Source organism: Aquila chrysaetos, chromosome Z (genome assembly GCF_900496995.4).
Source record: "Aquila chrysaetos chrysaetos chromosome Z, bAquChr1.4, whole genome shotgun sequence".
Classification (NCBI taxonomy): Eukaryota; Metazoa; Chordata; class Aves; order Accipitriformes; family Accipitridae; genus Aquila; species Aquila chrysaetos.
In genome coordinates, this window is record NC_044030.1 from 86063336 (window position 1) to 86077225 (window position 13890).

Here is a 13890-nt window from a genome sequence, read left to right on the forward strand (position 1 = left end):
TCATTTAAGTGACACCATTCACACGACTAAAAATCTTCCTGAGTCAATAGGGTTGCACGCTGGGGTCTGTCCTAATCCTTTATCCAAAGATGTTTAGTGAGGACTTTGATATTACTTGCTGATACAAATTCTGTTAAACTCAAAATCTCGTGGACATCTTTCATAGATCTCTATTAACCCTCTAGGGTGTTTTCCTACCTTTTTTCGGTACAGTATCTAGCATAAAATATTCTCAGTCTGCGACTGGGGCATTTTGATAGGGCTAGGTTGACATGAAATAATGAAAATGAGTTTTTAGAAAAGTGTTGTCATCCTGATATTGAATAAGCATAACCTGCTGAGATGTTATTTGAAATTATTTTGTTCTGAAGATAGAATTGTAAGGCTTTCAGCCAGAGCCAGGGCAGAGTACAATATAAGCATTGTATAGTGCAAGGCTGTTCTGGAAAAATCTCACTAAACTCTCACTTTCCAACAATTCACAGACGTTTTCTGAAAAAAGAAGAAAAAAAAAAAATTCTCTGAAACATTGTAAGTTTCTTGGGAAAAAAAGTCTGCTGTTTGTTCAAGTCTTTTTATATTGCCACAATATAATTAGAAGGAACATGAAAATGGCATGTATTTTTATTTCCTTTGCAACCCACCTCATCAGCCTTGTTCACATATGCATGCCTTTAAAATATTAAGTACTGAGAAAAAACACATAGAGAGCAAATATGGCAGCGCTTGACATTTATTGATGTATAAAATATTTATAGAATGTATATTTATAGTGCTTGACATTTTATATATATATATGCATACATATTTCCAGTCTAAATGTGTTACATCTGTCTGCTTTAGGGTGTTACGTTGTCCTTATTTGTGGTGTCTTACCTGCACTTAATACTGCATAATTTCCACCAAAGTAATTATGCAAATTACTCACTTTAATGGCATCCTTAAAAAAAAAGGGGGGGCACACCTACCCCACTATTGCAAGGGTGTTGGTGTGTGCGTTATAATTGTTAAATACATCTATTCTGTATGAAACTCAACACCCTGATATGCATATACTGAACATAAACCATAAAAAAAGAAAGCACCAAGCTTTCTAGCAGTCTAGAAAAATGCCAGTAATTTAAAAAAAAAAAAAAAAAGGGAGAAATGAGGGGAGAGGAGCAACAGTGCTGGTGGAGGGAATGAAAAGCTGCCGGCAAGCGGGGTCAGGGTCTGGAAGCGTGTGCGTCGTAAAGCATAACTGGCGGGAATCTGTGAATTACAAGTCTATAAATTAATTGCAGGCTTCTGGTGACATCGCAATAAAGCACATTAATGAAGATTGAGTAGTTTGTGATTTTGTCAGCTCTGAAAAATTATATGGTTTATAAACTACATAGATACTGGTGGTTTTATGTGAGTTTGTTGAATAAATTATACTAGGATTCTAGTGTAAAAAAACAAAAGTGTTAAAAATTAATGTATGAATGTGATTCCATCTTAATTTTTTTTCCTTCGGGTATTTCTTACCCAAAGAGCTTGTTTCTTTTCCCTTGAGCTGTACTGTCAATGCTGGTTCTTCGTAACTCAGCTACTGAATTGTCTTTTTTCGTGCATCTCTAGTCTAAGCGATACTATTTTTTACAAACCTCTTGATCAGCATCCTCGTTACTAGTGTTCCCTTAAGAGTGATATTTTATTTGAAAAATCATCTACAAAATTTCCTGCACTGTGTGGTGCTGTGGTCTGGAGACCCTGATTTAATGTCTGTATGGCCACAGAGCAAGAAGAGCCCAGCCTGGAGCTTTTCTGACCTGCACACACATCTGCCTGAGCCTTTGCGATAGGAAATTAGGCAGCAAAGTTAATCAGGACACCTCATCGGTTTTAATTTGCATGCACTGGGTTTGATCTGAACTGGATCGGGAGCTTCTAGGTATCCTAAATTATTAAATACATAGTAAACAAGAGACCAATCTGAAGGAGGAATAGAGAAGATGGGACACGGGAATGGTGCTGGAGGGGCCCAGGACAGATGTTTATTTAAGTGTAGGTAACTTAGCTCAAAAGCAGAAACAATTGCTAAAATCAAGAAAAAGCTGACATAAAAACTTTGCAGTCTTACTTTGATCTGCTTGGTGTTATGCATTATTTGCAGTTTTTAAATATAATAATCTCATTTTCTCAAAAGTATTTCTACCTCATTGTGCACGCAAGTTTGGAGAGCACTCGGGATTAGATTGGGAGCAGATGATTGAAGAGGTGATGATGTCTACGACTCTGCCTTCATTTATTACCAATGCTGGAAACTATTGTCAAAAAGGAAAAAAAAAAAAAAAAAAAAAAAAAAAAAAAAGTTTTGTAGTTAAGGTGATGAAATGCAAACCCTGAAGAACACAATTTTATTTGTACATCTGCCACGGTATTCCTAGCAGACGTCGCTTATGCCACGTGTTCATATGTTGCAACTGTTTTCCTCGTTTTCTGCATCCCCAGTGAGACTTTTTGGTCTGATGTGCAAAAAAACCCACAGTTGTCTGTGGAGTACTCTAACAGAGACTGCTCTAAATCATACCTAACTGGACAAGAAAACTGAGGAGAGTACTTCTGCCCTCTCACTGGTAGCTTGGCTAGTAGCACCTCTTAGTGTCCGACTCCTACGAGTTTAAAAACGTTTGTGGATCACACAGGTATTGTAGAAATGGGAACCAGAGGAAAAAACCCACTGGGAAATCAATCATTTTGTTTGCAGAGAAAAGTTTGAAAACTAGAAAGCATGAAGCCATGTACTAAAAAGGAAGCTTGAAATTAAATCCTGAATTGCTCTTTCGGAGAGCGGGGTCCTCCTGGAGTGCCGAGGGAGGCTGCGAAGAAACAGAATTTGACGGTGTAATTGAGAAATGTGCTGTAAGCCTCGCAAACTGAGCTCGGGATGTAAGGGCAGCCTCGGCTCTAACATTTCTTAGCTTCTGTGCAATTTATTTTATAATCTTCGCCGCCTTTTAATTTAGAGGAGTTTTTTAATATTATGGCTTTATAAATATTATAATCAGACATCGGGAATGATGGCTCAAGAAATACAATTGGATTTTCTGTCTGAAATGATAAGTCATGGATGGTACTTAGAAATTAATCTACTCTGGCTTTCTGGCAACCATGGATATTCAAAACAGAGACTGTCGTTCCCCTACAAAAACTGACAAAATATACGTGGGCTGCTGAATTTTTGTGTGTGTTTTTCAGTACAATGTGGGGGGGGCTCATTAGAAATGTGATGTTATTAACAGTTTGCCTCAAATTGCTAATTTCCATCATCCTAGTATTACAATAATGATGAAATTAAATTAGCATATCATCTAGCATACTGAAAAACTGTGAATACATTATAGTAATACAAGGCAACAGGTAATTGCTAGCTTAATAAGAATTCATTTTCAGCAAAGATAATTCAACCTTTTTCTTCTTCCAATCACTAGGGACAGATTTCCTGGTTATTGATTATCTCCTCATCTTCTATAAACCCAGCCAGAAGTCCTTCTTGGTTTTATGAAAATATCTCTACTCTAAATATTTCTAATTTTGTATTATTTGTCAGTGGACTTGTCTTGTACCTGTAAGTGCCTGTCCATATGTTGACTTGCAGGACCTTGTTACGTATGCAGTTGGCATCTGATCCCTTTGAAATGAGGGAGATTTTATTACCTCCCTGCTCACTTAGTGAGAATTACATATATATTTTGTTATACATAAATCTTATGTGTCTTCTAAATTGAGGTTTTTGTTCTTTCTTTTGGCAAAAAAAAAAGTTAACATTGACCTGTTTAAGTGTATTTTCTAGAATAAATGCTTTCCCTAGTATTTAATAGGCTCAGGGTTAAAGAGAACAATTTGAATTACAGATTTATTTTCTATTTATGTCTAATATTTTTCAGGCTTATTGAAATGACTTACTTGCTAAGCCTTAATTTATATCCACTTATTGCCACTTTCATTTTTTTTTCCCCATCTTTTTTGCAGTTCCACCATGGTTTTTAATTCGCCCTTCAAATCTTCATGCCTATGAGAGTATGGATATTGAATTTGAATGTGCCGTGTCTGGTAAGCCTGTTCCTACGGTGGAGTGGATCAAGAATGGAGAAGTGGTCATTCCTAGTGACTATTTTCAGATAGTGGTAATTATCTGGCTTTTACTTACTAGAATTACTCTTTTTTTTTTTTTTTTAAACGAAGTTGTGAAATGTATTCTGGTATTTGATCCAATCGAAGGAGGTGGAAGAAATTTTGTTTTCTAATACAAATAATGCACGTTGCATTGAGATGTGTTAGGTCCAGTACATTGTCTCCTAGTTTTAGTGATATTGGAACAAGGTCTTTTCACAGAGAAGTAACAGTGTCAGGTCATACTTTGAGTTGCTGTTAATAATATTGTTTGCCAGGTGTTACTGACTTCCCTTCCTCACCATTATCCTTTCTGAAGAAAAATAGTAGATTTCTTCTCCAAGGAAATAGTACTCAGACACAGGGGCTTATTTGACATAATTACAACTTTTCAGGGAGAATTGTTGTGCCCCCTACCCAAAGTAACATCCCCATCCAGGACTCCAACCTCTTTTAGTTTAAGTTTCACTATTCTATAGGGTAAGAATTTATGCTGTGTTTTCTAAAAGGGTTGATTTAACTGGCCTCTCCTGCAAGCAGTGTCACTTGTAAGTGAGCTGAGATGTTGGAGAACACCCCTGAAAACTTCAGCTGCTGTGAAGATGGCCATGGGCCATGAGGTGTGGCTTGTTCAGAGACGTGGGTTGGTTCAGCGCTTTCTAATTTTTCACCTTGTAACGAATAATATTGATTACCATCATGTCTTTTAATTACCTATCAAAAAAAAGAGATTATTTCTAATGTGGTTTTCATGCAGGAGAGACTTATTCTGCCATATATTATAGCAAATTCAATCTTTTTTTTTAATATATCACTGCTTATTAGAAAGCAGCCAGCAGCTGTCCAAGGAAAGGACAGCTCTATTGCTGTCGTGGTTGTGTGGTGGAGGCGTTAGAAAATTCTTTCACTTAATAGTTAACGGAAGGTACGTTTCAGCCAAAGCATACCCCTCACTTGAGCTATTTTACCCAACATAATTGGTTTCTGCTTGTGCTAACAGAAGTCAAAAGTTAAATCTGTTTCAGATGAAGTGAGCATAGAGTGACCTTTTCTTGAGGATCTCCAGGCCTCAAGCCATAAGGAGAGTTTGACCTTCAGAGCAGTATTTGTTCAAAGATGCAGAAGTTGAAAGTTCTTTTAAATCTTCCCTGCAGCAAAGGGCCAAGACAAAATTCAGCGTGCTACTCGAGTGATGGCTGTAATTTGGAGCTTAATTCTCGAGAAGGGTGTTGGATGGACTCAGTGCAAGAAAGTGAATTTACCCTTGGGCCATAGGCACCATCAAACAAAACGCAAAGACCACAAGGCCTCAAGAGATTCCTGATGAAAGGGCTTATGGTTACAGCCCTCTAAGGACCAGGGCTACGTGCACTGGAGCTGAGATTACATACATAGCACCTTGTTTCACAGTGTAGCTGTTCTGGAAAGGTTTTATAATCCGCATTCACTTTGGATGGTGTTTTTCTAATTAATTCTCTCCACTTCCTTTCTTTCTCTTTTGCTGTCTCTCTAGGGTGGCAGCAACTTACGGATTCTGGGCTTGGTAAAGTCAGATGAAGGTTTTTATCAGTGTGTAGCTGAAAATGAAGCTGGAAACGCACAGGCCAGTGCACAGCTAATCATCCCAGAGCCTGGTAAGATGCAAAGGACATACAGAATTGTAGATGTAATTAATGCTATTAGCATAAAAATCCCAAATGAGCAGCTACTATTCTTTACTCCCTCATACTTATCCAGCTGGCTGGCTGTAGTTAAAAGCGTGTCCAGGCTATCAGATAGTTTGAGGCATTTTGTTCACTGGGGCAATTACAAATGCTGGCCTTGTCCTAGAGATGACTCTGGAGGCCAACTAAACCTGCATGAAAAGCCAACAGCAGTGTCTTGGTCTTTATTGGTGGGCTTTATCCTGCTGAAATAAGAGAAGGTGATCATAAATGGGTGAGGTGATGGACTAAAGTAGTCCATAAGCAGTAGAGAATTATATTATACATAGTTCTGCATCAAGCTGTTGTAGAATATTTGTCTTGGGTAAAGGGAAAGAGAAGAAAAAGAAAGTATGAGAAAGCCCACTGACGATCTGTTCTATCAAGTGCAGCCAACCGTTGAGATCAGAAGGTTTGTGTCTATGTGCTGGAAGGATTTTTTTTTCTTTTTTTTTTTTTTGTTGCTCTGAAATTAATAGGTGTTTGGTTTTATGGACTGTACTGTGCAGCAGCCTAAGTGTTTACTGCTTTATGGGTTTTTAAGTAACAGAAAGATGTCTTCATCTTAAGCTAGATGATATGTAAAACATGGATAAAAGCCTTTCAAAGTTTCTGGGTTGTAAATGATTAATGACCTGCACTGGGCTGCAGGTTACACTTGCTACCTCTCATGGGCTATGGCAGTAAGCTGAGAACAAGAGAACATGCTGAAGTGTCGTTCATGCTCCGAGTTGGACTGGGAAGAGCAGAATCTTGGTAGCCCACAAATACTCAGTCGAGACAGCCCTACTGAGATCAATTAACCAGCCTGATCGCTCGTACTGTAGAATTTCTTTGGGAAATCCTTTGAAACGTTTTCACACAGCATCAGTGTGAAGTTTTAAAGCTTTGCCAAAACTCTGGGCACCTGGAAGTAGAGAAATAAGTACGGCCATGGTCTACGTTCTTGTTAGCTGCAGTAGTCTGACTCTTAAGGACCCCTGTCTGAACACTGAGCAGGAATGTTTGCTGAGATCCATCAAAGTTCAGTCCTGTAAGCTGTTGAGTTATGGGCAGTGTTACCCAGAGTGGTTCCAGGCAGTACAGAGGGAGGTGGCACTACCCCGTGGCCATAGCTGACGTCAGCTGGTAGACCAAAGTGAGGAGTAAGCACCACTGGAAGCCTCGGATCCCCAGTTTGCAAAGTTGTCTCCATGCAAATACTTAAGGCAAATGAAAATGGGAACAAGGCTAAGGTTTTTCCCTCTGTTTTCTGTCTTGATCCCAAATGAATGGCTGAACATGGATTTTGCACATCTTTGAAGCTCACCCCCCTCTTGTTCCTTCTCCCTTGTGATTCAGCATCTCCTTTATAAGCCTGTTCTCTTTCTTTTCTCTCCGCTGCCTGAAAGCAATTCCAGTAGCAACTGGGGAATTGTCGGAGACCTCTCAGTCCCTCTCTCCCTCTGCCCTAGACGCTCATGCCACAGACACTTTGCAGCCATGAAATTACGCAGCTTAGTGGGAGAACCGGGAGGGGGGTAAATGGAGAAGAACTGTAATGTCCATAGAGATGTGATTGTTGTTATCTTCCTCCTGCTAGTGTGACCTTCCAGCCTGGGCTCCCTCCTCACCCTGCTTTGCAGGGCTAATTGACTGCCTGAGGTTGGTGGATGGGTATTGGCATCAAGCGGCAGGTATTTATTTGGGTTCCCACTTTCGTACGTGCCCTCCACCCGGTGCAGTGCAGGATCTTGCTGGGTGAGCGTTTCCCTCTGTGCAGTCGCCAGAGGTGACAATGAGGTTACCTTCCCTTAGGGACGAATGTGAAAATGAGAAGGCACTTAAGAACTAGATTCACTGGCAGAAAAAACGTCTATGTGATATTGAGGAAGGCTGGCTGGGATCATCATCCTGCTCAGAAACAACCTGCTCCACTTCAGATCTCACTCTGGGGAGATGCACGGTTGTTTTGCCTTTGGTTTTTGTTTGTTTTCTTTCTGCTTTCTTTTAAGATGAATCTCATATTCAGTGCATGTGCTTGGATTGTATTTACACACATGAACATCTGAAGGAAACAGGCCATCTCCTGTTGTAGTGGGGTTTAATCTGGTGCTAGGATCATCCTAGGGGAAACTGGATAACTCATTGCTGCTCCCAGCTAGTCATTGCAAGTGAAATGCTGTCAGTAAATTTTACGCTCCGTGTTGGTGTTTATTATGTTTGGCATTGGATTAAAATTAAAATAGAAGAAAATGAAAAGAAAATCCTAAAGAGCTACGGGACGCCATTGTAAACTGTCTCTGTTTCCCTTTTTAAGTGATGGATTACTTTTTTCTGGCTATTTAATCAGATCTTCAAACAATGCCACTCCAATTCCTCTGAGACGAAGGGAGGGCCAGCATGCACAGATGGTGGAGTAGCCAGCTATAAATACAAATGAAGCGGTGGGGCTGGCCGTGGCGGGAGGAACGTAGCTCCCTCTGCTTTGATTCTGTTGGGCCATGCTCAGCACGTGTCTGGGGCTCAGCTCGAGCTCCCCGTGGCATCACTGAGTAGCTGGGGTCTGGCCGGGGGGCTCGGGCAGGGGCTCCCCCCTTCCTGGGGCCCGCAACGACCCAGCAGAGCCCACGCTTGCTGTTGGTAGGTCTTTATGAGAGCCCAATGAAATTTCAATATATTGTTTAATAGCTATCGTCCCCTTCTGGAGCTGTTAATGTGGAAGGGAGTCATGTTGAAGGCTTATCTGAGCTGCTTTTTCCTGAAAACCAGGGTCAGATAAACCCTTTATTGAACTAATGATGATTTTACCCTAACAGTGATTTCTACTCCAAACTTATATCAGGGTAAAATAGTCACTTTTTAACTTTTGTGTGTGTGATTCGTAATACTACAGATAGTTTTTGCTTTAAGTTTTGCAAGTAATTTGAAACGTTCAGTGGGTTAAATATGTTGTGTATGTTCTGTTGGGGGATTTTGAAAGTTTTATTGGGATAGAAAAGTATAATCAGTCTGAGTGCTCCTACTACTGTTGTTGTTACGTGGACATGTAGATTCACATCCATTGCTGACCATCACTAACTGTAGAACCTGAAGTAGCAGCACGTAAGTTGGCATTAAAGCAAGACTAAATGAGGTCAGACTGAGACCAAATACACCCCTTGTAAATGCTGGGATGCTAAATTGGAATTAGACAATACTGAAATGAGAAGTGAAAGCTGAACGGGCTATGAGCTCACACAGATAATAGCTTCCGCTTTTAGTATTCCAGATGTGGCTATAGCATGCTCAAAACTATTTTGGTATGTGTTGCTTAGACTGTAAAAAGCCAACGAGCTCCCTGAGAAATATAAAATTTCTGTCCTTTTAAACTGAGATTATGACTGGAGAGGCATTGTACTTCACAGTGCATTATGAACTAGAGTAAAATAAGTGGTGGTAGATGGTCTGCGATACACACATTAGTCAATAAATCAAAGTACATTTGTGGATTCCAGCACACTTGGGGAAAAGGCGCTTGGGATTGTTTCTTCTCCTTTTTCCTTTCTTTCCCATTAACAACCTTAATGTTACCCTCTTAGGAGGAGATTGCTCACCAGTTTGTAACAAGAAAAAAAAAAGAGAAACTTTAAATGCTTCTGATTTCTGTAAAAAACAAAGCAATAAATGAGGCAGATTTAAGGATTTCAGTTCTCATCTCCAGCACACATGTTCTGGGTTTCTCAGCCCTCTCTGCTGCTTGGCTTCCTCTGTTTCTGCTCCCTAACTCTGCTAAAGGGCGATGGACTTTATACGGTCTATGGAAATGTGCGATCATATTGAGCAGGTACCAGGAATAAAGCCTACAGTATGTACTTCTGGTTGCGTGTACAGGAAAACAAATTCTCAGCAAGAAAAAGCAGATGAAAGAGATCTCAGCTGACTGTCTTATTTTTATAGCTGTATAAAACCTGTTATTTGCACACCCAGAAAATGAATAGAGAACAGCATGGTGGTGAGTGATGGACATGCATAACTTCAGATGAGGAGAGCATCCCAGAGGAAAATCTTCCTATAAAGAACTCCCAGACAGTTATTTGCTTTTATGCCGGTGGCTTCTCACGGATCCATCCTTTTCAGATATTCACGAGATGTGTGGAGGGATTGTTTTATTCTAGCAAGTGAAAGTTCAGATAAAAACAGCCCTGAAATAGTCAACTTGTGTATACGGTAGGATAATTATTAGCTATGTTCCTGCAGTAAATTCCTTGCTAGAAAAATCTTCAGCTTAGGAAGACACCCTCTCCCAGAGACTGGTAAAAGTGCTGTAAATGAGTCTTCACTCTTGGCATTCAAGAAGGGATTGCCTGTCCATCCACGAATGATCTCCAGATGTTTGAGGATGTCCAAAGATGGATGCTGCAGGGAGAAAGGGAAGGGTGCAGAGAGCTGAAGCTCGTGGGTGGCCTGGTCCTCGATGTCCGGTCCCCATCGAGCCGGTGTTTCACCCCGAGCCCCGCTGCACGGGCTCAGCTTTCTGTGCCATTCGCTTTGTCATTTTTGTCACGTTCTTTTTATTTTTAATTCCTCTACTTACAAGTTGCGTAGCTCCTTCTCATGTCAGATTTCCAGCTTAGCAGCTAGCAGATTTAACATTTTTGCATGCGCAAGATCTTTGCAAAGACTTTGCATTTCTGTATAATAAGACTTAGCTTGGGAAACCTGTGAATTACTTTTCTTTGCAAAAGAAACAGGGGTTGACTCCATTTTCAAAAAACTTCCTCTCTCCCTGAATTCCCTTTACAAAAACATTCTGTGAGGCACCATTTCCCCTCCCTTTGTTATCGTAAGTATTATTTAGTATTACTTATTCTATAACTTATAATTTAGTATTATTTATAATTACTTCCCCATTAAAAAAACAACCACAAAATAAAATCCATCTCTATTCTAAGAAACTGAGATTATATTGGCATTAAAACATAAGATTTGTATTCCTTGCAAGTCTGTTGGAAAGCCAAACCACGTGCGTTAATTCTGCATATGGTTAGCCTTAAAATTAGTCTGAAATAATACCCATGATTTCAAATATCAGGAAAAATGGGGTTTCTTTTTTAACAGTTGGTAAACCAGTGAAAAAGTAGTGATGAGGAATGCTCTTTACTGGAAATTTTAAAAAGAGGCTGGACAGATATAACTTTGTGCTAATAATCCTGATCCTGCCTTTGCAGAGGAAGCTGGAATGTGCTGTCTCTTCAGTCTGCTCTTTATGCCCTGAGTTAGAAATAGCAAATTTCACACAGCTACTTCGCATTGTGTAGGCAGAGACAGAGCAGAAGAAAGAAGCGAGAGACTATTTCAAGATCCCACTCATAAATTTCAGAGTAGAATTTTTTTTTTTCTCTAATGCAGGGAGTGGTAATTCCACTGGGATGTGGAAATGTATTTATTTTCTGAAGGCTTATTTAGTCACGTGGTGTGAGTTATACTGCCCGTATGGACTTCAGCTAGAAATAAAAGAGCGTGGGGGCAAATTCCCGCACCGGACCGGGGACCCTTCGCACCGCCGAGCTGATGGCTCGCTCGTTGCCTCTGGTTTGGCCATTGGCGGGTGGCTCTTGGCTAGAAAACTTGTGGTGGCTCTGGGGTGCTCTTCCCAAGGAGGGACACGGAGATGGGGTGCAGCGTCACTCTCCATCACCCACGGTTCTCCAGCACCGTTTGAGCAGACTCAGCACCCTCAAAGTCTGCTTCTAGCTGCGGGAGAGTTTCCCCTGACATATCCTACGCCGTGCAACTCATCTCTGTTTTTATGCTGGAAATGCTGCAACACAGCCCTGAGTATTTAAGATGCTTTGAAATGAAAGAACTCCTGCAAAGTTGTAAATATACCTTAGGGATATGAGGCGTAACCTTCTGTGGGACGCAGCTCCAAGGATGAAGTGCAATGTAGCCCAGACGCGATCATTTATTCCCAAAGGTGAGGTGACAGCCCCAGGCAGTGGGGGCCCGTGGGGGGGCTGTGCCTGGTGGCTCTGGACCCTGGAGGAATTTAATGTGCTGTATCGTCATCCTGTCTGGAGCCCTACCACTGCTGGTGGCCAAAGAGGTGCTTCAGGGGAAAGCGCTGGGAGCAACAAGCGGAAAAAGCACCTGATGCCCAGGGACGGGGAGAAGAATAACCTCCTGAACCATAGCGTCGGGATTTTTTGTGTTGAAACAAGAGATTTAATGTCCTTATTTTGGTATGCACAACTGGTAAGCTGTTCACATTTATTGCACCGCATAAGCAGTAATAATGATGGTAATAGTAAGAATAAATTTTGTTTATATGGTTTTATGGTGGTCTTTGCCATAATATTATGACACCTTACTGGGGATTTATAACAGACGTATGCGAAAATGCAAAATTAGCAGAATATTTTTCTAGTTTAAAAAAAAAGGTTGGTATAGAAAGGCCATCCTAAAAACAGCAGAGGTGCTTAGAAGGCATGTCTGGATAGATGGACTGCAGGGGATTATCTTGGAGGATTTTTTTGAGCTTCCATCTTTGCAGGTCTTTAAGAACAAGTTAGGTAAATATGTGCTAGGGATATTTTTAATCCAGCCATGGGATGTAGGAAAGGATTAGTTGGGTTCATGAGATGATGTCTGGTTCTGTTTTCCATTGATCTAGTGAACATTGCTGGAAACTTTGGACTGTAACGGTTTCTGGAAAGAGGCAGTTAGAGATGCTTGATCTTGTCTTAAAATGCTGATATCAAAGATTGGTGGCTTTGTTCTGTAAGAGCTATAATGGTTTAAAAACCTGACAGCTGGGTTTCTACACCACCACAGTCTCCTATGAAGCTCAGGAGGGTGAGCTTCTGTGCTGGAGTCACTCTGCTTTCCCCCAACTGAGTTAAACCTCGGTGCAGGCCAAATTTTGAACATTTGGACAGTCAGGGAGAAATTCAGCAAGAAAGAGGCCCTGCTCTGGGAAGAGGGGTCACATGAGAGTGTGGTGAGACCAGGTTTCTCCTGGTCTGAAGTCGAAGGTTGCTCCTCTTGCCAACAGATGTATTCTGATGAAATAGGTGTTCTGGGGTGAGATGTTTCTCAGCTGTGCTGGAGCCACCTTGCTGCATGTGAAAGACCTGTGTAAGGTCAGTGCCTGGGGCAGACAGGGAGCTCTCGGGATTTGGGTGAAGGTTTGTACAGCCAGGGAGAGAAGTTCAGGTGAGCCAGAAGCTCCTGGGAGAAATTGGGAGTATTGGGGAGCTCTCATGCCTTTAGCAGTCAACAGCAGATGAGTGCGGGACTGGAAGATTGAGATTTTAGCAGTTGTTTTTGAAGTTACCTTAGTCATCTAAGGTGTCAGACACCGTAAGAACATTTGTGCTTCCCAAACAATTCACAAACATGTTTGTGCTTTCTTTAAAAAACCCCAAATATACAATTAAAGAGTGATCTGAGTACAGAGGTTCTGTAAAGACATGTTAGAATTTTACAGAAAATGCTGTGAAACCTATTGCATGTAAGAGAGGAAGAGCTGTTGTCTGTACTCTAACAGGAACACAACTATGTATTAAAATAGATTTAGGATAATTTGCAAAAAAAGACAGAGAAGGGTAATAATCTCCTATAATGCTATTAACCATTTAAAATCCAGCCTTACCATGATTTTTTTGTCTTTAATAAAGGATATGTGTTGAGAAATAATAATCATGGGAAACTGGAATACAATTAGGGTTTAAGTGGTGTTAATTAAAATATCACTTACTGTATATTGACTTTACATGGTAATGTCAGAATAATCACAAGATAGAATGAATAACTGCACAATTAGTTCTAAGACCTTGAGATCTCTTAGAATTTAATTTGTCAGAATAGGAGAACTGAAATGACTACGTTATAAATATGGAAAGCAATGTACTTTTTAGTCCTGTGTGAGTTTGATGCAGATAACTGAATCTAATGACTTCACATAGGAACTCTTACTATGAAGTATTTCATTGGATTTGTGGGGTTTGGGGTTTTTTTAAACCTTGAAAAGGAGATTTTGGTTTTCACAAGTATTGTGTGAATGACTAGGCTTGCGTACCAGAAAGCT

At 40.5% G+C, this 13890-nt stretch overlaps 1 protein-coding gene across 4 annotated transcripts in view; it reads left to right on the forward strand.

Moving 5' to 3' along the window:
- Positions 1-13890, forward strand: part of DCC (DCC netrin 1 receptor) — a 573034-nt gene that overhangs the window by 344950 nt on the left and 214194 nt on the right. For all 4 annotated transcript variants that reach the window (XM_030005494.1, XM_041121032.1, XM_030005495.1 and 1 more), the window contains exons 6-7: positions 3997-4151; positions 5651-5771. In XM_030005494.1, coding sequence (XP_029861354.1) covers positions 3997-4151; positions 5651-5771 — 276 coding nt within the window. The remainder of the gene's footprint in view (positions 1-3996; positions 4152-5650; positions 5772-13890) is intronic.